At 47.0% G+C, this 24,471-nt stretch overlaps 2 protein-coding genes across 8 annotated transcripts in view; one reads left to right on the forward strand and one right to left on the reverse strand.

The window, feature by feature from the left end:
• Positions 1 to 24,471, forward strand: part of FRMD5 (FERM domain containing 5) — a 128,200-nt gene that overhangs the window by 96,089 nt on the left and 7,640 nt on the right. For 2 of the 7 annotated variants that reach the window (XM_083713156.1, XM_083713158.1), the window contains exons 2-10: positions 4,068 to 4,172; positions 5,596 to 5,638; positions 7,169 to 7,247; positions 13,200 to 13,297; positions 13,860 to 13,983; positions 14,736 to 14,823; positions 18,310 to 18,398; positions 22,074 to 22,137; positions 22,776 to 22,867. In XM_083713156.1, the coding sequence (XP_083569282.1) occupies positions 4,068 to 4,172; positions 5,596 to 5,638; positions 7,169 to 7,247; positions 13,200 to 13,297; positions 13,860 to 13,983; positions 14,736 to 14,823; positions 18,310 to 18,398; positions 22,074 to 22,137; positions 22,776 to 22,867 (782 nt within the window). Of the gene's footprint in view, positions 1 to 4,067; positions 4,173 to 5,595; positions 5,639 to 7,168; positions 7,248 to 13,199; positions 13,298 to 13,859; positions 13,984 to 14,735; positions 14,824 to 18,309; positions 18,399 to 21,393; positions 21,455 to 22,073; positions 22,138 to 22,775; positions 22,868 to 24,471 lie in introns of those variants that run through there. The other 5 variants (XM_083713157.1, XM_083713159.1, XM_083713162.1 and 2 more) reach the window with 4 other exon arrangements.
• The window catches only part of WDR76 (WD repeat domain 76), a 29,619-nt gene continuing 20,493 nt past the window's right edge, over positions 15,346 to 24,471 (reverse strand). Inside the window, exons 14-15 of the mRNA XM_083713142.1 lie at positions 16,457 to 16,553; positions 15,346 to 15,440 (exon numbers count right to left, since the gene is read on the reverse strand). Of these exons, the coding sequence (XP_083569268.1) occupies positions 16,529 to 16,553 (25 nt within the window). The 3' untranslated portion in view covers positions 15,346 to 15,440; positions 16,457 to 16,528. The remainder of the gene's footprint in view (positions 15,441 to 16,456; positions 16,554 to 24,471) is intronic.

Consider the following 24,471-nt stretch of genomic DNA (forward strand, 5'->3'; position numbering starts at 1 on the left):
TGCTGGATAACAATCTTGTCTTTGAAGGCAAAGACTGGAGCAGTGAAGGAGAGCAATTTGCCTAGGGCTGTGTGATGCCTGCGGGTGGGAAGCAGGGCAGAGGCCATGTTCCTGATGATCAAATTCTTGCAGCCAAGGAGCAGCCTCCTCTCCTGTCCTCCTGAGGCAGCTGCAGCTTCCCTTTGATTTCGCTAAGGACATATTTTGCTGGTTTTTAGGGGGCTGCAGCTTTCACAGCTCCAAGAGTGCAGGTGCTGTGTGCATTGTCTGTGTTTTGTTGAGCACATTTTGGCCATGAGCATTGGCTAGAGGAAGCTAGCCTGGCCCAGAGGTCTAGCTTAGCCCTCAGCCGGTTTCCACACCACCATGCACCCTCCTGCTTCTCCTTGCAGTCGTGGTGGCCTTTGCGAAGCTTGGAGAGTTGTTTGCAAAAGGTCAGCTCTCTCAGCGAGCAAAATGGGAACATAGCGGAATCAAGCTTGTCATTGCAGCGGCAGCCAGAATCCAGGCAGGGCTTGTTGACGATTCCAGATGCAGTGACATTTAGCGGCAGAGACCCTGGAAAAGCAGCTGTGGCCCAAGCCACGGGGGGCTCCAAAGTCACATGGCACAACTCACCATGGCTGGAGGCTGTTTGATCACTTACAGCCCAGTTGCTCAGTCCATGTGCAAGAAGGAGGGGAGGCATGGATGCCACCAAGCCAGCCAACACCTCCTCATCCCAGCATGTGCTGTGTGAAAGAAGGAGGATTAGATCTCTATCAGGTCATCAGCCCCACATTCTGTCTTGGCACATTCTGTCACAGCAGCCAACCAGTGCCCTTCTGCTTTTATAAGCACTAAGAGAAGGCAGGGGGGGGCATGATCTTTGGAGATCCTGGACTTCATGAAGACAGCACATTCCTGCATGTGCACAGAGGAATCATGGGGAGGATTCTGGCCTGAGGATCTTGCTAGATGCTGAACCCAAAGGAAGCCGGGCCAAGTGCATTAATCAATCAATTAGCACAATTAATCAGTCCACTGGCTGCAGACGCAAGCTGTATTTTCTGTCTTCCCTTGGCCTCATTGAAAGGGCATTTGGAGCTTCCCGACACAAAGCACTCAAAAGTATCCCAAACAGGTTTCCAAAGAGGATTTTGTTTGGACTTCGCTGCTGCAGAGAAACTGTGGTTGTCGAATGCACCTAACTCCCCTGGATGTGCATAGGATGGCATTTTAACTTGGCTGTGAATCACTGGAATGATTTAATAGAACACCATAAATTGCTTGGAAAATACAGGATTTCCTGGATGGCAGGCGGGCACAGGATGGAGGGAGCCAACAAGCTGGGCTCAGGGCTGCAATTCTCCGTAAGAACTGGTCCAAGTTAGAAACTGAAGCAGACTAGAAAGGCCATTGGCCTGATCCATCGGAGCTCTTCTTATATTTTTATGATGGGCCAAAGGCAGCATTTCTCTGCCTGTTTTTGCCTCTGGTATGTGGCCCCCAGAAGACTGCCTGGAAGGGAATGTGGCGCTCAGGTTGAAAAAGTTTTCCTTTCCTTCCCCTGTGCTAAATGGTTGGTTGTAGATTTGGGCTTCCTTTACCAGGGACCTGAGGTCATGAGTTCAAAAGGGAGGGGGGTGCTGCTGTCCACACACACACACACACACACACACACACACACACACACACACCTAAACAGGCAGCTCTGAAGGTGTGTGAAGTGCCAAACTTAGTATTGGTGGCCTCTTGGCAAGGCTGCCTCTTCCCCAGCTGATCTTCCTCCTTTCATTTCTCCTTCCTTCCTTCTGGCAACAGTGAATATTCCTAACAGAGCTTGAAATTAAACTCAATCTTTATCTTGGTCTGCTGCACTCTCCGCCTTGCAGGGACGTTGTCGAGGGCGCCCTGAAGGGAGCCGGGAGGAGCAGGAAGGAGCTGCTCCCAGATTCCCCAACAGCAGCAGGGAGAGGCGCCCACACTGGGGGCCCTGCAAGGGCCAGGGAGGGGGTTGGCAATGGGTTGCCCTCCTACCTTCCGTGGTTGCTCATAAAACTGGGATGTCTCTCATCTAGACAGAGTTGGTGGGAGCTTAATGCTATTGTAGAGTTGGGAAAGGATCAGATAAGGGCAACCAAAATGATTAAGGGGTGGAGCAAATCCCCTATGAAGAAAGGTTGCAGCCTTTGGGACATTCTAGTTTAGCTAAAAGACACGCAAGATAGAAGTTTATAAAACGGTGCATGGCATGGAGGGAGTGGGTTGAGAAACGTGTTTGTCGCTCTCTCCCAACATGAACTTATGGACATCCAGTGAAGCTGAATATTGGAAGATTCAGGATAGATAAAAGAAAGTCCTCCTTCATGTTAAAGGTAAAGGTACCCCTGCCCGTACGGGCCAGTCTTGACAGACTCTGGGGTTGTGCGCCCATCTCACTCAAGAGGCCAGGGGCCAGCGCTGTCCGGAGACACTTCCGGGTCACGTGGCCAGCGTGACCGCTGCTCTGGCGAGCCAGAGCTGCACACGGAAACGCCGTTTACCTTCCCGCCAGTAAGCGGTCCCTATTTATCTACTTGCACCCGGGGGTGCTTTCGAACTGCTAGGTTGGCAGGCGCTCATACCGAGCAACGGGAGCGCACCCCGCCGCGGGGATTCGAACCACCGACCTTTCGATCGGCAAGCCCTAGGCGCTGAGGCTTTAACCCACAGCGCCACCCGCGTCCCACCCCTCCTTCATGTTGCTCATAGTTAAAACTATGGAACTCCCTCCCACAGCAGGCAGCGATGGCCACCAACTAGGATGGCTTTAAAAAGAGGATTACACAAATTCATGGAGGAGAGCACTATTGATAGCTTCTAGCCATGATAGTTATGTTCTACTCCAACAGTTGGAGGCAGAACTGCCTCTGAATACTAGTTGGTGGAAACTGCAGGAAGGAAGAGTGTCTTGTGCTCAAATCCTGCTTGCGGGTTTCCCACAGGGCTCTCTGTTTGGCCACAGTGAGAACAGGACTAGATGGGTCATTGGTCAGAAATTATGGGGGCTGTAGTCCAACAATATCTGGAGAGCACCACAATAGCTCCCTGTTGTCTAAAAGGTATAGACAGTGCCAACCAAATCTGTTCAATGGCTGGCCTGCTTAACAGGGATTGAGTGTTTGGCATTGCAGAGAAGACGAGGAGTGATGTGGTCTCTGCCGGAAGGAGAGCTCTACGTCTGGTGGGCAAGAGGCGGGTGGAGGAGAGATGCCAAACATGGCAGCGGACAGTAGAGGGGAAAGCAGTAAGTGGGTATTGTAGAATTAAGGAGATGGAAGAGGTCATTTATCCACCCAGTGGGTCTTCTGGGAAGGATGAGGATTTTGCAGAGCCTGGAGGTTGGATATATTGGCATTGCTGTCAAATGCTCCACCATCAGCAGTGCATTTATCCCTTTCTTTACCTGCTGGAAAACAGTAAACCTGACATTTGTAGTTTAAGCACTGATCTCCCTCGATTCTATAGATTTGTGTAATTAGTTGTCTGTTGCCAGTTCCAGATCTGTTCAGAAGATCGTTCCGCCTATGTGCAAGAGGTTGCTTCAGCACAAGGTGGGATTTACCAGGAGAGGTGTCCCTGGCCAAACAATGGTCTGATATGGCTGGTTTAGCCCAGGGAAGCAGTGAAGGTGCCTCAGAGGGTTCCAACCTGGCTTTAGCAAAAGCTGTTGGAGGTCCAGGGTCCCTTTCATAAGCCCAGGTGCCCTGGGGTGGGACTCATGCTTTCGTGTTCCCTTATCCACATATCTTGGTGATTCCACATGTCATAGGAAGCTGCCTTATGCTGAGTCAGACCTTTGGTCCACCTAGCTCTGGATCATCTACACTGACTGCCAGTGGCTCTCCAGGGTTTCAGGCAGGATTCTTTCCCTGTCCTACCTGGAGATGCTGAGGATTAAACCTGGGACCATCTGTATGCAAGGCAGATGCTCTGTCACTGAGCCCTTCCTGGTTCATGAGGAGTCTGTGTTCAGGCCATTTGGTAACAGCCACGGTGGTGGCTATTGTTCCCGCTCTGATCAGGGTCCTTCCTTTGTTTTGCAGAGAGATGCAAAAGGGCAGTACCTCTTCGACCTCCTTTGCCATCACCTGAACCTGCTGGAGAAGGACTACTTTGGGATCCGCTACGTGGACCCCGACAAGCAACGGGTGAGTCCTGTGGAAAAGGCCCCAGCGGGTCCAGCTTGGTCAGGCTTCAAAGCTTGGAGTGGGAGTTAGCAAGGCCTGGTGCTGCAGTGAAAGCAGAACAAATAAATTATGCAGAAGCAAAAGCACTCTATGCAAATTGGCTGGCTTTGCAAAATTTATTCAGGGTGCAAAATCTGACCTCCTTGCTCTGCATCATGGGGCTTCTTGGTTTCCTGCCATTCAACTGTGAGCCAGCCCTTCACTCCAGAGAGAGAATGCAAAATGTGGATACAGCCCCAACTCCTGCTTCCTGACTGTGGGGGTTGGGGGTTGGGGTTGGTTGAGGCTGGCTTTGGTTTTTCCAGTTCTGTTTTCCCCTGTGCAGGGACCCTTCCCATTGCTTGACTTAGTTGTCAGGGTTTATATTATTAATTACATTTATATCTCACCTTTCTTCCAAGTCACCCAACTTGTTATTTTTAAATGAAAAGCAGCCCTGGGATTGCTGCACATTTGATCAGAGAGGATGCATACTGTACCCCCCACCCTCACTGGACAATTTCCTACTTAAAATCCCCTAAGCTGCTTTGGCAGCAGTGGGGGAAAAAGATAATTGCATCTTTGCTTTCATGGGTGGAAAAACAGTTGAAGGGATCTCATTTCAAACAGGAAAAAATTGCCCATGCGGAAAAGGTTTGTGTGCTTATTTATTTAAAGTGTTTTACTTAGCTCTGCATTCAAAAAGGCTCCCAATAGCAAATCAGTAAGAAATGAGACAGACCCTGCCTTCAGGCTTTCAATCTAAAAGATGTGATATGAAAGGAAAATGAGATGAGGAGGGAAGAGGAAAAACCAATAAACTTAATCACTGATTTTTAAAAGTCTCATAGTGGTTCCAGTTGGGATGGACACAGTTCAGGGAGGGAGGGAAGGAGCCAAAAGGAGCTGGTCTCTAAGCAGAACTGATACAGTGGCCCTGTTTCCCTTCTCTCCCTCTATGGCGGCCTGATGAAAGAACTGCCGATAGTGACAGCTGAGGGAGAGGAAGAACCGGACACAGCTGGTCTCTCAGCAAAGCCAGTGGAGTGGTCCTGCTTCCTTTCTTCTGTTGCAGCCTGATGGAGTGGTTGCTGCTACTGTAGGTAGTAGCTGGGGAGCCAAAGGCTGCTGATCTTCTAAGAGATCCAGTGAGGTGGCCATGCAAAGCTGTGCATCTTTTCCCCTTGGCCGTTCCTCCAATCCAAGTTGCAGGCTGCCTCTTTAAAACAATACAATGACCAACCAAAACATCCCAGTAAGACTGCCCCTGAAACTCGCCCTGGTCCATCTAAGTCAGGACCCTTTGTAATCCAGTTTGCTTGTGTGCATGAGGCCCACCCCACAGGTTTTGTAGCTTGTGCTTTGCTTCCCCTCCTTTTGAAAACTGATTTCTTCTTCATTTCAGCACTGGTTGGAATTCACAAAGTCTGTTGTGAAGCAAATGCGATGTAAGTATTGCCTCCTTAAGAGAGCCGAGACAGTGAAACAGCCCCTGATGTGATGGAGGGAGCAGCTTTCGATTCTGCCAAGGGGGTTGGGGTGGCATGTCTTTTAGTTGCAAAGTGTTTTTGAGGTTTTATTGCAATCAAGTTGTATTTACATTTTGTTGAATTACTAAAATAAAATAGGAGCAAAAAGCTTCTGCACTGGTCATGGAGTGACTTCCCTATGAAGAAAGCTTGCAGCATTTGGAACTTTTTCGTTCAGAGAAAAGGCAAATGATAGGTAACATGGTAGACGTTTATAGTTAGGCATGGTATGGAGAAAACGGATAGAGAAAGGTTTTACTCTGTCTCATAAGATTAGAACTCATGGACATCCAGTGAAGCTGAATGTAGGAAGATTTGGAGCAGATAAAAGAAATAACTTCTTCATGAAGCACATAAAAGGTAGTATGTCTTTATGCAGCACACAGTTAATGTATGCAACTCCCTCCCTCAGGAGGCAGCGATGGCCACCAAGTTGGATGTCTCTAAAAGAGGATTAGACCAATTCCTGGAGGAGAGGGCTTTGGATGGCTACTAGCCACAATGCCTATGCTGTGTCTCCAGAGTTGGAGGCAGTAACGCTTCTGAATACCAGTTGCTGAAAACCACAGGAGGGGAGAGGACTCTTGTGCTCGGATCCTGCTTGCAGATTTCCCATGATGGGCATCTGTTTGGCCATTGTGAGAACAGGATGCTGGACTAGATGGGCCATTGGCCTGGATCCACCTTTGGGACTCTCCTTGTGCAGGAATGTCCTCATGGGACATCAAACATTCCTGGTGTTTTCTAAGCACCTTTGGACTCTAGGAGCTACCACACTTGCTTCTAAGGAACTAGTTGATTCCACTTCTCACACCATGCATTATTCGACTTGACTTTTTCCTGTATTGGTGTTTTTTTAAACCCACAAACTCCAAACAAACCTGTCTCTTCCTAATAACATCACTTTGCTGCACAGAAGGCTCATTATTTCTTCTGCACATGTGGCCATGAATTGTATGTGCATTCAAGGGCAAGTTCCTCATCATAAGCTTCACCTCTAGTTTCAGCCATTCAGTTTCCTCATTAGACATCTTTTTGGGTGTCCAGTTCCCAGCCTAGGTTTTTCCCAGAGCGGCTTGCAAATATCAGCGAAAAGAAACCCTAAGCCCTCTGACTTACAGTTGAAGAGTTATGGTGCAAAAGGAAAGCGGATTGATGGGGAGGAGGAAATAAGTGCTCTTTCTTAGTACAGAGTTGTTGCAATGACCTGCTAGAGTGGTCATTACAACGATGAGCTTGCACCAGGAGGAAGAGTGTATTTGCTCACTGGAATTTGAGTGTAGTGTTTGGGAAGACGGAGTTAGGGGGACTGCTGAGCTGTGCCTTGTCCCTGGATCTTGCCTGGAGAGATAGGCTTCTAGGCTTCTAACAGGCCATGGGTGGTGGTGGAGGAGGCTGTTGTTGATTCTCCAGCTGATATGCTAATCATGATGCCGTTCTCTCCTGCAGCACAGCCTCCGTTCACCATGTGCTTCCGGGTGAAGTTCTACCCTACCGACCCTGCGGCCCTGAAAGAGGAAATCACCAGGTAAGGCAAGGGGGGGGTGCCTCCTGTCGGAACTTGCGTCAGCTGAGCTACTCCTCCGGTCAAGCCCTCCGACGGTGATTAACGACCTGAGCCTTTGATGAGGCTCGAGGAACGTTCCCTCATTACGCAGAGTATCCAAGCATCAGCGAAGGATGAGAAATATGAGCTACATTGCTAAGAGCTTTATTTCTAACTACGCAGACAGAAAAGGAATATACATCCTGTCTCTGTGAAAGCAGAGAGGCAACTGGAACAAAAGAACAGGAAACCAGTAATGTCAACATCCGTCTCCCGTGAGACTTCCAACAGTCTGGAATCTCTGGAATGTAAACAGAGTCTTGTGACTCCATGCACTGCCCAGTGGCACAAAACAGAAAGCCAACACCTCCCACATTGTTAGGTCTGGCCACAAAAGGAGCTGGTTGTGATGTGGGGCTGTGGAGGATCCTTGGACATTTTGCTTTGCCTCACCACTCAAAAGACATAGAAAGTGTCTGCATATGGAGCCATTGTGAAGACATTAGAATCTGCCCTATACCCCGTCAGAACTTGGGTCCATCTAACTTAGTACTGTCAACCCTAGAAGCCCCTAGGGTTTTAGCCAGGGGACCTTCCCAGCCCTGCCTAAAGGGGCTCCTTCTGCATACAAAGCAGGTGCTGTGCTGCTGAGCAACCAACTCTCCCATCCAAGGCACCTTTATTTACTGCTGTTTGGTTCACCAAAAGCAGAGTCCCAGATTTTCCTGATGTTGCCATTTTGTAGAAAAAGAGCTTTGCGGAGACTTGGAAGCAGATGATCCACTTAACCGTTTTCCTGAACGCAAAAAAAAAAAATGTTATTTGACAGTCAGGACACTGTGATTTCTTTGCAGACTCCCATTGTGCCAAGTCAGCTTCTCTGATTGTAAGAGAAGAGCGATTTAGCTTCTTCTCAAACTGAGAAATTGTGTGTGGCGATGAGCTCTTGCTCATTTGTATAGCAGGAAACAAAGTCATGTCTGGGGTTGTAAAGCTGCACTCTGTTTCATAGCCAGGCTTTCTTCGCTGCTCCTCTTATATCTCAGGTATTTTTAAAATCTAGAAGACTATTCTGAATTTTCAAAAAAATGTAGGGCATAATTTTGTTTTTGATCAATCTCCACCAACACTTGCTATCCTTTTTTTAAAAAAAACCCTGAATGCCACTTAATATTAATTTGCAAGATGTGATGTTCTGTAACTGTTTCTGGGGGCCCAGATGTCCTTCTTAAAAGATGACAGAAGAATGTTAAGAAGAATAGTCATGGTTTTGCTTGAAGGAGGGAAGCAGGATGCTCATGAATCAATAATGGCCACCTGTTCTCTGTCTCGCTCTCCCCTCCCCGATTTCACAGTGTTCTACTGGGCTGGGACGGCTTCACCTGGCCTCCCCTGACTCTTCCTCCAAAAAAAGCCTCTTGCAAGATTTAAACTCTCTAAGGTCTTGGTCCAGAATTAGAATGCCATACTTTGGAACAGGGAGTGATTTATTTTGGCAGTGCAAAATGTCCAGCACTGAATGCCTCAGGGTGAGGCTTTGGCCAGCTGCCCTGGCTCCCAAATTTGTGGTCCTCCCAACAGGGATGGGCGGATTCTGTCCTTTCCAGTTTTTCTCAGTTTCCCATTTTTTTCTAGTATTGCCGCACCAGTTTTTGATATATATTTTTAAAGGGTCAATCCGGATTAAAGCGGTGGCAGAGGGAATCATGGGCCTGCGCTTTTATGCATGTAGATGCTGTAAAAAAACAACAACAGACCTTACATGAATGAGGAGCCCCCATCTCTCAGTAAACATCTGCCTGGAAGCTCCCTGAGAGTCCCCTGAGGCTGTCTAGTGGGATATGAGCATGCTCAATCCTCATTTTAACCAGCCTTTCTGTAGGGCGGGAGGGGGTGCTTGGAGTCTCACCAGAGAACTGCTATTGTATTGCTACTCCTTTGTTTTCATTGATGACTGCACATACTGCTCACTGAGCAAGTGCAAGGTTCTGTAAGTCATATAGATGGAAAGTTTGTGGAAGTTTCTGGAAAGAAGGTCTTTTACCTGTGTGCATTGAGAAGGTGGCTTTTTGCAGATGCTCACCATCATGATCAGAGGTGGAACATTGGCTTTGCTTCCCCCCCCCCCCGCCCCCTTGCCAAGAATCAGAGCAGCAGGCAAAAGCCTATTTTGTTCTGAAGTGGGGCTTGGTTAGGGAAGCTTGCAGCCAGTGCAAATGTAGAAAACATGGATTTTGGCCATTTCAGGTGGTCCGTAAATGCATTGTCAGATGGAAGGATGAGGGGACCTGGGGAATCTTGAACAGTGAAGTTGATGAGCTTAGCTTTTTCCTCCCCAAAACAGCTGCCAGGAAGATCTGAGCTATTGACAGTATGTCGGTGTCCACCTCTGGCTTGGGTCGGTTAATTTGGGGATCTAATCAGGGTTGAAATTTGCTCACTACTAGTGACACAGGGGCACAGGGAGTAAAGCATAACGAGTCAACTCCACAGACTCAAGGTTATAACTGAAGCAAATCAATGTGGTTATGGTTGTACAATGCTCCAATTAAAAGAGTTTATTTCCTTTCCCAACTGTTTCCTAGCCCCCACAGCCCATAATTCATTTCTAATCTCTGTTATTTTGTAGTTTACTGGGTACTTTGGGATAATGTCCTGCTTTACCCAAACAGCTGGGAGGGAGCACGTAAATAAGAGATGAGGCAGGAGCAAGGGGAGGAAGAAGGAAGGAAGGAAGGAAGGAAGGAAGGAAGGAAGGAAGGAAGGAAGGAAAGAAAGAAAGAAAGAAAGAAAGAAAGAAAGAAAGAAAGAAAGAAAGAAAGAAAGAAAGAAAGAAAGAAAGAAAATGATGCTGTGTACAACTTTCATCATGATCAGGAACTGGACCAGGAGATTAGTTTACCTAGGTGAGCCCAAGTGGGATGCAGGCTGTGGATTACCAAAACATATCTGGGGGAGCTCAGTGTGGTACACATGGTTCTGTCCTTCCCCATTTAGTCTTCACAGCAAGCCTGTGAAGTAGGTTAGGCTGAGAGGGAGTGACTGGCCCAAGGCCACCCAGTGAGCTTCATGGCCAAGTCGGGATTTGAACTCTGGTCTCTCAAATTCTAGTCTGACATTCTAACTACTGCACCACTCTGGCTGTCAGTATTTTACTGATGCTATGATGTTCCCTTCAATAGTAGCATCATCCAAGATGCCACACAACTGTTACCTAGTCAGCAAAAAAAAGAGAGAGAGAAAAGGCGAGCAACCTGGAAAAAGTAGTGCAGAGTTTTGTTTTTTTCATTCTTCTCACCCATTTTAGTCCACCATGGTTGCTCATCTGTTGCAATTGATGGTTCTTCAAGCCTAACCGAGTGCAGAATAACAGGGTACAATCTGGGTGGTAGCAGCTCAGTTTGGGTGCTTATTTGGAAAAAGTGCACAACCCCCTTCTCCTTGGAATCTGCCAGGGTGGATCCCAGGCTTCCAAGTCACCCTCACAGCTGCCCTGCTTGATTTGCAGATTTTATGGTAAATGCTTTTTTCAGCAACTGCTGCATTGTGCATCCATTAGGCCTGAATTTGAATGTGGAATGGCCAGTAGGATGTGTGGCTGGCATTATGTCCATGGTTGATATGGTAATCAGGACTGCTCAGAGGTCAGTGCCTTGACAGTCATCGAAGATAATAAGGCAAATTGAAATACCATCCAGAAATATATTTGGGGAGGCAATGGAAACCCAACCTCTTCAGGTCATCAAAACAAATCCTTGCAATCCCAGAATTTGCAGAGGAAGAGGCTGAGTTGCTGCAGGTGGGGGCTGGAGCCAGTTGCTGCCCTGGCTCCCGGATAATCTGGCTTTACATATTTTCTGGCTGCTTGGCCCCCTCTCTTGGCATATCTCTCTCGTGCAGGTGAAGAATTAGATTACTTTCTCTGTCCCTGCAACCCAGCAATTTCTGCTTTTCATAGCCAGGAGATTTTAAACGGGGGCAAACCTAATTTTAGCTGGCATGTCTGTAAGCTAATTCATGTCGTCTCTCAAATCTTCTGGGTTGGAAAGTCAGAGAATGTAACAAATGAGAAAGTAGGAATCAAAATGGTTAACTGCCTGGCCGCTGGTGAGTCAGTTCATTTCAGCTGAAAAATATGTCATTTCTTAATATCTCCAGTGAAAGTAAATCCAAGAGTTTCTTAATTCGGGTTTATTGAAGATGATCATTTCTGCTTGCTAAAGATACAGGCAAACTCTTTATTTTCTGGAACGCTTCAAATCAAAAGGGAAAATGGCACAACTGAGCACTGATTTCACTAGGGCAAAGCAAGGACCAGGGCAAAGTAAAACTTCACATTTTAATAAGCAAATGAAATTAAAGTGATCAGTGCTTCTGAAAAGGTTGGACAGCAATCAGGTGCTCAGAGGAGGAATGGCTCTTTGGGGAAATGGATTCGAACACTCTAGGGGCCCCCTTTGCTCCTGCCTTGACTAGTGTGGCTCAATATTCCATTGCAAAAGTGCAGCAATAGAACAGTGTGCATCCAACTGTGCACAGAACTGTCCTGCCTCCCAGTTGTTGAAGAATAGGAACCCAAAGAAAGATTCTTTCCAAAGGCAGGGTGGTCCAACACGGAGCCCCCCGAGGCTAATCTTGGTGACTTTCCAGCTCCCCACCCTCTACCTCATCCAGGGCAACACAGCCAGGCTGGAAGAGACAGCAGTGAGTGTGTGTGCTGCCGCTGAAGGCAAGCTGCTGCTGCGGCTGCTGTTCCTCCTCCGCTGTTGCAGGAGCTCTGTGCAGCCACCAGGCTGTGCTCTCGAGCCCACTCAAAGCGTGGCTGCATCACCAGGCTGACAGGGGTCTGGAGCACTGGAGCTTCCTGGGATGCAGCCAGTACAGAGAAGAAGCATGGTGTGTCTGTGTCTGTTTCAGTATGGAATACTTCACTTTCTTTCTTGCAATACAGAGAGGTCTGAGCTTTGGGGTGCAATGATTGGTGGGGGAGAGAAAGGAATTTTGATGCCAAGAAGCGTGGGGTAGGTCTGTGAACAAGCATTTTCAAACATGAACTTCATAAAGTCCAAAACTCTAAACAACTTAGCAAGACAATTCACTCAAGATTTGCCTGTGGATGTCAACAACGAACCTCAAGGCGGACATTGATCAACATGTGATGAATTCTCTAGTTCGGGCATCCCACTGATGTCTGCATTGTTAACAAAAATGCATGCATCTTTTTGCGTATTAACTCTATTTAATAAATAAGTGTTTTAGATCTATTAGTTTTTGTATCTAATTAAATCTATTGTTCAATTGAAATATATATGTTTAATTAAATACATTGTGTATTTTTAAAAAAACTATATTGCAAACACTTTAATTTACGATATGGAAATTTAATTCAGTGTGTAGCTATAGGGTTGTCTGTCAAAGTGCTCTTGCAGCCCATTTGGTCTGGGAGGTTGGACTGCCCTGCTTAGATTGGTGCGATCTATATGCAAATTGCTGAGGCACAGTGGGCAATAGAGTTTTGTACAGATGCATAAAGGCAGGTGATCTAACTACCCAAATTTCTCCCATGGCCACCAACTTTGGATGGCTTTAAAAGATCAGATGAATTCATGGAAGGGGGTATGGGTGTCATTGGCTTCAAGCCACAATAGCTATGCTCTGCCTCCATGGTTGGAGACAGCGATGCTTCCGATTATAAGCTGCTGGAAACCTGCAGGGGAGAGGGCTGTTGCACCCAAGTCCTCATTGCAGTCTTCCCTTTGGGGGCATCTGGCTGGCCACTGTGAGAACCTTCCTTCTGTTCTTTATTTCTGCAAGTGGAACAAATGGGAGAGGCCTTGCTATGAAGCTCTGCTCCTCTGCGTAGCGGAAGCTACTCTAGGTTGGGTCTAATGAGAGGCGTCACTGACTCCCTGTTTGCTGTGGTTCTCTTGTCAGGTATCTCGTCTTCTTGCAGATCAAAAGAGATCTCTATCACGGCCGCCTCCTGTGCAAGACATCAGACGCTGCTCTGTTAGCTGCCTACATCCTTCAAGGTAATGCCTTTTGGCAAGGTACATTTGCTTTCCATGATAAGTACTGATGGCATAATTTCATCTACAAGGGCACTGCGCATAGGAATGCCATATGGCTGCTGTCATGGGCTCCTACTTCTGGGCTGCTCTGCCATCCAGGGCAGGGATTGTTGGAATCCTATACGTCCCATATTGATGGCTACTAGCCATGATGGATGTTATGTTCCGCCTGCACAGCTGGAAGCAGCTATGCTTCTGAATACCAATTTCTGGAAGCCGCAGGAGGGGAGAGTGCTCTTGTGGTCGAATCCTGTTTGTGAGTTTCCCACAGGCATCTTGCTGGCCGCTGTGAGAACAGGATGCTGGATTAGATGGGTCAATGGCCTGATCCAGCCAGGCTCTTCTTGAGAGCACCAGCTTGGGGAAGGCTGTGGCATTTAGTGCTCTTTGACTTGACTTGCTCCATATACTGAAGGGGAACAGAGCAGCCCTTGACTGGGCCTGTGGCTGATTCTCTCTCTCTCTCTCTCTCTCTCTCTCTCTCTCTCTCTCTCTCTCTCTCTTTCTCTTTTCTGCCCTTCAGCGGAGATTGGCGACTATGACCCTGGAAAGCACCCTGAGGGCTACAGCTCCAAGTTCCAGTTCTTTCCCAAGCATTCAGAAAAGCTGGAAAGGAAGATTGCAGAGATCCACAAGATTGAGCTCAGGTGACCTTCCAGCTCTGTGCTTAATCCGGATCCTTACTTGGGGGCAGGGGGTGGGTACGCAATCCACTCTGCAGTGAAAATTCATGCAGACACAAATCTGCCCTAAGATGGGACGTGCCTGGGGGTGAGGGTATTAGGCCGGGGGGGGGGGAATTTTCATTTATTTATTTATTAGGCTTATTAGTTGCCATGTGCTGATGAAGTAAAAACCATCAAACAAACCCAACATAATAAATCCAGCTGTTAATAACTAGAACAGGAAGACCTAAGTAAAGTTTTATAAAAGAAAATTAGGCCAGTTTGCAGAAGCATTTGCAGCAGTCCAGAGGGTCTTAGATGCAATTGGCCTAGCAGGGCTCACTCTCCTAGCTGGGATTCCTCAGTTGACCCTTTGGGTCCTTTCCAACTCTACAATTCTGGGATTCTTCCAATGCACTTTGGATGGGCACCCCCACACTGGCAAAAGGGAAAGGCCACAGGCAGACGACAGAGGTCAGGCCGAGGCAGCAACCCAGATGGGTACCCTGGGACTTCCTAAGGGTTGCACCTTGTTCTTTAACAGCTGTGGGACAGGCAGAAATTCAACAGGCGCCAGATGCCTAAGATGTGAACTCTTCCTTTTCTCCTCATTTCATTTCAACAATTTGTATACTACTTCATTGCATTTGTTTCTTTACCTATGAATGTAAACAGGGCATGTTTTGATTCAAGTTGATTGCCCCCATTTCTCTCTCCCCTCCCCTCTCTTCCAGTGGTCAGACACCAGCTACTTCAGAGCTAAACTTTTTAAGGAAAGCCCAGACCCTGGAGACGTACGGAGTTGACCCACATCCATGTAAGGTACAAAGCAGCAACCTCCCCGACACTCAGCAGTGCCTTAGGGAGATCTCTTGTGGGATTTCAGTCACTTCTACATGGAGCTGTTTTCTAGACGTTAACTGGCCTTGCAGGTCAGTAACGGAGGAAGTAGCTGCTTCAAACACATACCAGTTGGCCATGCAACCAGAGAGTAAAACAAACCACAATTTGGTGGCTGTATCCATACTCCTTTGAAGGAAGTACTCTAGGCCCAGTACTAATGGAGACCAGCCCATGGACAGTTTGGAGACCATAGGAAGCTGCCTTAAGTAGAATCAGACCCTTCCTCCATCCCACTCAGTACCATCTATAGCAATTGACAGGGTTTCTCCAGGGTTTCAGGCAGGGGGTCTTTCATTCTCTTCCACCTTACCTGGAGATGCTGTCGGGAACTGGACCTGGGATGTCCCACATACAAAGCAGATGCCCTTTCCCTCTAGCTTCGACTTGCAATGAGATGGTTTTGTAAAACTTCTATGCTTGGTGGTTGTTGCTTTTGGTCTTTGATCAAGCATTCAGGGCAGCCAGCAATAATGTGTAATGTTACAATACCCCACAATTCAAGCATTCCACAATTCAGCAAATGAGTTGCAATCAGCCTGAGGATAGAATATTAACAATGGCACAAAGACAGTCAAAAGTTGCATGGCTTTTCACTTTCCCCTAACCGGTGTCATGCCTCCCTTTCCTGTTCATACTGCTGCCCTCCTAGGGAGCGATCTTCATCTGCAGAAGAAACTACCAGTTCATTTAATTAGGCTGAGCAGGGCAAAGCACTAATTTATCCCCAGGGGGCCCTGACATGCCTCTCTGTGGAAGGTGGCTGCAATTCAGAGGGGGGGGGGGTGTGATGAACGCAAAGTGGGTGCTGCAGGTTCTGCCACAATGGAGGAGGAGGGCAGGGGTGCCAAGAGCAGGTTGTGGGGTCCCCCCCAGCAAGGGCAGACAGGCTAAAAATATTTACATAGAGTGTGAAATAAAAGTGTGATCTCATTTTTATGTTAATAATATGGTAATAGTCGTGTCCGTTGAAAATATTAAGATCTTAATGACTATTATCAATAATAGAAGCACCCAGACCATCGCTGCTGAACTAACCAGACACTTTGAACGCTAAACTTGTACATTTAACGCAACGCAATGAGCACCACACAACAACTTTGTTGTATTTGCACTTATGAAAACATACGAATGTGACTGCGTTTAATAAGATGAGGCTACGCTGTCGTACTGTCAAAGTGCAACTGTTCGTAGAGAGTCAGAAATGCTCAGGTCACAACAGAAGTTTGCAAAGGCGCTATTTAGAATTGTGCATGCATTGAACACAAAATATGTATTTTGTTAAGAATTGCATAAAACATATGCCAGATAGTTGGGGCCCCTTCTGGACTGCTGGGCCCCAGTAATTTGTACCAGTTTTTCCCCATACACACTCCCCTTATCAGCCCTGGAGGAGGGGGTCTGTGCTTAGTAGGCTGTGTGCTCCAATGTAGCAAGCCCAGAGGATCGCCACCAACTCCCCCAACTTGCTTCTTGGCATGCTGGAAGCTGTGCACTGGTCTGATTCTAGCATAATTGCCCCCCCCCCCCCGCAAAACACACACACACTATTTACATGTCCGTGGAGGAATTCCCTTGCAAAAGACAGATGACTCAACTTCAAGGTATCTAAATTTTACATTCATTTTCATTTCTGTAGTGGCCACAGGTCACTAGAAAGATGAGAAAATGAAGTACATTAAATGATTATTAATGGAACCATCTCTTTGCAGAGTGTTGCAATAGGCATGAGATAGGACAAACAGTCACTACCATGATCATAGGAAGATTTTGTGCCGTGAAATTCAGTAAAAGCTGCAGAAGCTGCTGGTTTAAAGAGGTACTTCTAGACACCTGTTTGCTAAGAAAAAACCTAATGTTTTGAAGGTCTGGCCCATCTTCCTCACCTTGATAGCAAATGGTGCTAGAAATTTAGCTCTAATTCATAAATAAATTCAACATTTGAAAAGGTAACGCATAAGAGCCTCAGTTTCTCCCATTGCAGGAAGATAATCAGGTGTCATGAAATAACTGGGCACATTCTACTTCCAAAACAACTGCTAGGGTCAGATTACACTTTAGCCAACTAACAAGCCTGACAATACGAATTCTCCCATCACAGTTTATTTTTCAAAGGTGTCTTTCTAGCCAGTCTTTTGATCTCACAACCCCTGTGGGTTCCTGGCCCTGGTCTGGAGCCAGAGGCAAGTGGGTGGACCAAGTCTGAGGCTTTCTGTGCCAACATCTAAAGAGCTGGACCAGGCTCCTCATTCTGATACTGGGACCAAGAAGGCTGGTGGTCAAGAGTAAAGAGCCTGCAGAACCCTTGTGGGCACCTTCCTCTCAGCCTGAGGAATTGAGTACCTCCCACACTACCCTCCCACGCCTGCTCAGTCATGAAGGGAATGTGGCTAGTGAGAGGCCACAGAGAAGTGCCCACCTCCAGGCCAGGGGGTTTGTCCTTTAACAATCTCCATCCTTCAAGCAAGTGGGTGAGCTGGAGGGAAAGCCTCAGGGAGGCCCCGGTTCTTCTCTGACAAAGGCTGAGGTTGCTCCCAATAATGTCTCCATCCAGGGCCAGTCCTACCATGAGGCAAAGGGAGGCAGCTGCCTTGGGTGGCAAACGCTACAGGGATGTGTGCCACGTGGCACTCTGGTGTCCTGTTGCCAACATTGAAGGTCAACTGCCTGAGTGGTTGGCTTTCCTGCTTGGAATTGAGGAAGGTGCCATTTTGTTCTTGCCTCAGGTGGCAAAATCTCTTGGGCTGGCCCTGTGTGAATTCTCCAGCCTGCCTTAAGAGTTGTGCCTCATGGCTAGAGAGACATCAGAACAAAAAGGGACTTGCAAGATACAGAATCATAAAATTGCAGAGTTGAAAGGAACCCCGAGGGTCACCTGGTCCAACCCCATGCTTCAATGCAGGAAACACAGATAAAGAATTCCTGACAGATGGCCATCCAACCTCTGTATGAAAACCTCCCGTGAGGTTCTAACTATTAAAAACAGAGCAGTTAACTTGTCTCCAGGGTGGTCAAGAGGTTATTAGACTCTGGGGCAGGATCCTTGGCTGGCTGGGCTGGAGGGAGCAAAGAATATGACCTAATATACAGTAAATGATGTGAAGAAATGATGGATAAAGTTATTTTGGAAACCAGGAACACGATCCAAGGCACTGAGGCTGTTAAATCTTCTGAAAGGGCAGGTGAGGAACTTGCCACTCCTCCCCATGCTCAAGAGGAGAGACGTGGGATCTGCTTTCGTCCCTGATTCATTTCTCTGCTGCTGAAAAAGGAGATTTTCACAGCACAGGCCTCTTGTCAGCTCTTTCCTACACAACAGCTTCTTGTGCCAGTAGATGCGAGTGGAGGTTGTCCTGCAAACCTTACTGGCTCTGCGCTGTGTGACGAGAAGTTATTGCTCTCTTGCAGGATGTGTCTGGAAATGCTGCTTTTTTGGCCTTCACCCCGTTTGGGTTTGTTGTCCTGCAAGGAAACAAGCGAGTCCACTTCATCAAATGGTGAGTTCTGCTCTGGAAACCCCAGTTCTACCATTCCTTTTTGGGCGGCATTGGAAGCTTTATCTGATATCACCCTATTGCCCCTTATTTACCCCCTTTGGTGCAGAACAGAGACCCACTGACCAAGACAGGATCTGACCTTCTAGTTGGCTTGGCATCCCACTTTTGCTCTGCTCTGCCCCTTTTGTCCAGAGGCTGGAAGGCCTTCACAGCCAACTGATGTGTTTTGACAGGGTGTTGCTTCTAAGGTGGGGGTGAGAGCTTCAGGTTTTGAGTCTTCCTTGCTTCCTCTTCTAGTCAGATTTAGCATCCATTCATTCTCCTGGAACCCACGACTAAATTCTACAGCTTCTACACATGACGTGGGTAGGACTTTCTGAGCTGGAACTCACACTCACACACACACACACACACACACACACACACACACACACACACAGTCTGTCTAATTCTTGTCCCAGACATTTCACTTAGTGGAGAGTGAAACTGGTGACTTTAAAAATGGTGAATCGGGGCCAGAACTGCAGTCCCCAGAACATGTGTGGGAGGAGAGGCATGCTACTGCTTTTGCTCTACATGGACAACCCAGCTTCCACTGGGCACAAATACTTAGCAACCCAGCATGCAGCTGTTTCCTGCTAAACAATGCAATAGGTACAGAGGGTAGGGAGCTGACAGCTGGGAGTTGTGGGGGGTGATACCTGAAATGCAAGGAAATAATTTCAGATATACCGGATTGGACCAAATATAAGCCGCACCTGCAAATAAGCCGCACCTTTAAAATTAAGGGGGGGGGGGAGAGAGACAATATCCAAATATAAGCCACTCCCTTAAAATTCCACAGGCACTCACACCCACAAATGGCAAATGTTCCGTTTTACTGTATGTCTGTTTGAGCAGCGATATCATAAAAGCCAATTTTTGTAAGCTCGCGAATTTAAGCCACACTTTAACTTTTCATGGTCAGAATTTGGGGGGAAAGTGTAGCTTATATCTGGGCCAATACGGTAGCAGGTTTTGGTCCCACCTGCTTCTACTGGACACAGTGTTCCTGATGGCCTCTCTCAAGTCATGATTATATTGGAAGACACTTGCCATGAATCTACCTGTTCCCTTGACCTTCTTGGGGATCATGTGGTTAAAAGCAAATGGGCAGTCAACCAGATATGAGACAATGTGGCAAGTCAGCCTTTTTATTGTGACAGCGGAGATGTAAAGGGTACTATTAATTTTACATGTAGCGTACAAGCATTTTGTTCTGAAAAATCTGGGGAATTTTCAGAAGTGTAGCTTTGCATTTGTGAACCTTCTCTCAGTCTAGTGTTGAGTGGTCACCTGTGCAGTTACACCTATCTCTGGGTTCCTCACCTGCCTTTTGTCATTCTCTAGGAACATCCCAAAGCTCTTTCCTGGGAGTTGGGGCACCAATACTTTTTGATATGTGCACTTCTATCAAGGGGGCAGGATTAGCACCTTCCCACCCATTTCCTTGCAAGGCATCCCCTCTAAAGTCAGAGGACCTGTAGTAGGGAAGGAAGTTGAGCTGTGAGTGCACAGGTGACCACATTAAGTATTTCAGTGACAGGTAAATAACCAGCTCTGTGCAGTTTCACACCTAGGCAACTGGCAATCTGATGTACCTGGAAGAGAATCCTGGTGTCCTCGTGCAATGAGGTTGTGGAGGGCTGTCTGCAACCCTGGAAGCTGTGTTTGGCCTTGAGCTACACACTGTCGCTCCAGACTTTATTATGGCTAGTGAAAATGGCTGCTAGGCATTTTGTTCCAGGAAAAGCTTTAGGCAAGCCATTAGCATGCCGCACTTGGGACGTATGCCCAATCTGTGTCCTATTAGCACCACATTATTGCTCTCAGAGCTAGCAGCAACAACACTTCATTTTTGGAAGAGAAAAGCCAAAATCTTGTCATTCTGCAAAACCCAAGCCTACTTGTTCTTTTTGCCTTAGGATTCCCCACCCTCCACCAGTTATCCTTCCCAGAATTTATCCCCTTGGTTAAAGATTGTGGGCATTGCATTTTAGCTGCTGGAGGGAATGTGCTTTGGCAGTCAGTGGACACAACCCAAGGAGCTGTGTCCCTTGCTTATTGAAAGCATATTATGTTTCTCTAAGAGAGTTCCTGGTAATTAGGGACCTGGTCGATGGGTACTAAGGCTCAGAGTTGCCCAGGTTTTTTGTTATCTCTGAAATTACCAGTGGCTATTTCCAAATAAGTCATTTACTCACCAGGGTAAAATTTCTCTCCTTACAAAGGACCAAGACATCCAGAAAACTGTCCTTGCCCCAAAGGTAGATAGCTAGGCAGGGCAATACATAGAAAGAGCAGCATTCCTGGGAGCAATTCAATAATGTGCAATACTGTTCGTATCCTCAAGATCTTTCCTTTGTGATTATTTCTATAGTTTTTTAAATATGCAAAATGCTTCATCTGGAATTCCCAAGACAGATTGTTCACCTGTTAGCTCTGATGTCTTTATGAACCAGTTTTCACCTGGACCTTCAATCCTACTGTTGCCATGCCAAAAAATGGCCATGCAGTGATGCAAGATTCTTGTTCCTGCCCTCCTCCTCCTCCGATGAGATAGTTTTTCATCTACCTACCTAGTAAGAAAGCATGATCCATGGTGTTTTGTACAGAACGCCCATAGCTAATCAGAGAATCCATCCCCTGCAAAAAAGCCCCTGTAGGTTTTCCATGCAGAATAATCTCTCCTGAATTTCCCAGTGCAGAAAAGAATGAATTCTTTTTTGACCCCTGCCATGCCTGTTGGGGGCTCCTCCCATCCTCAACTATGTTTTGTCACAAGGGGCACGAGTGCCCCTTTCCCCACCCCCCACCCTGCTGCTCAGGGCACAAGAAGCAGAGCTGTGATCTGGTCCATGCAATGTAGATAGTGTCACTTCTTCTTCTTCTCTTGCTTTGTATTGTATCCCGTTGTTGATGTACCCCAGTATCCTGTTTGCCTTTTTTACTGCAGCCACACACTGGGCTGATGGCTTCAAGGATTTTTCTACAATAACCCCTAAACCCCTTTCCTGGTCAGTACGCTGCATGACTGTTCCATGTAATCTGTACTCTCAATATTTGGTTTGTTGCCCCAAAATGTATTATTTTGTACATCTGTCTGCATTGAACTGCATTGTCCATGTTTATTGGCACAGTCACCTAAAAGCCCCTCCAGACTCTGCTCCAGACCTGGTCGCATTGTTGCTCATCCTTTTGCTGTATCTCAGATTTTGGCCTCATCAGCTAAGTGTGGTTATCTTACATTTGGTATTCTCATCCAGATATGCACCCGTTTTAATAAAGCAAAAGTTTGCAAGGTGGCTCCTGGACACCCCCCACTTAAGACTCACCTTTTTGCGCTGAGATTCCTCTCTCACCTCAGCCACTGTTTTTGAGCCAGGAGTCCTCTTCTCTAACCATGTTACACTTTGGATGAACTGCAAATGTTGGACTTGAAACTCCTGCAACTGCTGCCCTCTAAAACATTTTGTTTCTTGACTTTGCGTTTCATGCAAACAATTTGGTTTTTCAATTTCTGCATCTTGCCGGAATCTATTCCACGCTGTGTGTGGGCTCTGCATTCGTAATGCTGTGCGATGGGAGGCGGGCTGCGTCCTCTGGTTTACACAAGTGCCTTTTTTGTGCTTGTAGGAACGAAGTGACAAAAATGAAATTTGAAGGCAAGACGTTCTATTTATATGTAAGTCAGAAAGTGGTGAGTACCTTCTTCAGTTGCTGTAACTGTGTAGGTATAGTTTTTGCCTCTGTTCCAAGAGAGATGCAATGTTTAGGATTCCTGACTCTGTTTCTGGCCACACTCCATCCTGAAGCACCACACATATTGAGAGGCATGGCTAAGTTTAAGGATGCTCAATCCAATACTTACTGGCCTTATAATAACTTCTATTAGGTATCCTTAAGGGTCAGGTGCATTTGCAAAGGTAGCACTGTTGGTATTGCCAGGAGGAAAGTCGAATCCTGCCATCATTTCTGACAGTGGAAACAAACAGCCAGAGCCTTCTGTGCAAGACTCCTCACAAACAGCATTACACTCTCATCCACTGTTTACGCGGCCCAAGTAAAAATCGCACCACCACTTGTAGCATGCCATCGCCATCTTATGCTGAGGAGCTTCCAGGTTTTGCAGAGTGTGTGATGCTGCTTATAGAGCCACATATATTTATTTATGGAAAGCAAACCCACAGCTCCTTCAGGGAAATTGCTTTCCCATCCTTCTTCCGTTCAAATAGCATTGGGGGCATTTGCATTTAAAGCTAGCTCACTGAGCATGCTGTCTGTGAACCAAGCTTGTGAATTAACCTTACGGGTTTTTCCCCCCTGGGCTTTCTACAGGAAAAGAAAATTGTTCTGACATATTTTGCTCCAACTCCTGAAGCCTGCAAGCACCTCTGGAAATGTGGGATTGAAAATCAAGCCTTTTATAAGTAAGCATCAAATAAATTTCCCCAGGATTAATTTTGTCCGTGGGGCAGTTGTGATCATTCCCAGCAGCCGCTGACAGTGTCGGGTGTGGGTGTGGAAACATGCCTGGGCAAACTGTGTGTATGTGGGGGGGCTGCTCTGAATGTGGATTGCCCCCCTCCTTTCTGCAAAAAAACAACAAAGCTACTTGCAGGAAGGGATCAGGCCTGCTTTCCTGCCAGCTTCCTTTTCACTTCTGCCTAGGCCACCCCACTTTTAGCTGCAGTTTGGATCTAGGACAAGGTGTAGGCTGACTGGGTGTTGCAAGAATATCTTGGCCCCAGAACGTTTCTGACCAGCAACTGAACAGCCAGCTTGAGAAGTAACTAAGGAACAATGGGCCAGAAACACGGATTATTTGTGAAGAGGCGTTTCATCTCTAGTAGCCCCCAAACAGAATCCTTTGTTCTCTCCCTCTAATTTGGTGTTTTGCTTATAAAATAGAAGGTTGCTTTCTCTAGTGTGCTTCCTTGTAGTCGGTGGGCTGCAAGAAAATGTGTGCTGCTTTGTTCTGTTTGGGTAAGCTGCAATCAGGCCGTCTCATTTCTCATTATATTAACATGAAGCACAGCTGCCGTTTTGCTTCACAAATCTTTTTGCTTCTTTTCCAGATGAATAGCAGCACTGGTACATTGTCTTCTGCTTATGCATCCCCAGAAACCAGATGATGGATGCAATTAAGACCGCTCTGTTCTATCCTTGATCCCCTCTATACAGAACCAGTGCCTCACCCAAAGCACCCCTCCTAAAGATTCTAGGCTAGGGGCTCTTCCAGACAATCTGTTTGTTGAGCTAAAATGTGTGTGGAAGTTTATGCAACACCCACTGTGAGCATTCATTCTTGGTTTGCATGGAGGTAGTATGATGCTGTGTGATGTCCCACTTAACCCACACTTTCCAGTGCATTTTCTCATAACCTTCCTTACCACATTCCCCCCTCGGAAGCTGGGTTTGCTTTATAACAGCACAAAATCCACTTTAATTACATGACTGAAATTTACTTGTGTACCTGCAAAATAGTGGCAGTGTGGAAGCAGCCAGAAACCGTATCCTTATTCAAAAAGCAAGCCCATTCCTCCTCCTAGTGAAGTAGCCCAACCAGTGTTGGGATTGCTGATCAGCTCCAGCAGTTTGGTAGCAGTGAGGTGTCAACCCCAAGCCTCCTGTGAACTCCCAGTTACATCTAGGTGAGGAAGATTGGGCGGAATGTTTTTCTAGCCAATAATGTTCCATTGCGGATCTCACTGAAGGAGACTTTTGCATTTGCTTTACCACTCTGGATCAGTTTGCACCTCTTTCTCCTCTGCAGCTAAGTTACCTCTCTCTCTGGGCCGTGAGTCTGAAATTCACGCAGAGGCACTGCAGGGTGGGCAACAAGTGCAGTGGCTACTAGTCATGATGGCTGTGCTCTGCCACTTGGAAGCGGCAATGCTTCTGAATGTCAGTTGCTGGGAGCCTGAGGAGGAGGAAGTTGCTGTTAGGTCCTCTTTGGGAGTTTCCCATTGGGGCATCTGGTTCTGGTTGGCCACTGTGGGAGCAGGATGCTGGACTAGATAGGGTAGTTGGC

This window comes from Podarcis gaigeae, assembly GCF_964106915.1.
Source record: "Podarcis gaigeae genome assembly, chromosome: 14".
Classification (NCBI taxonomy): domain Eukaryota; kingdom Metazoa; phylum Chordata; class Lepidosauria; order Squamata; family Lacertidae; genus Podarcis; species Podarcis gaigeae.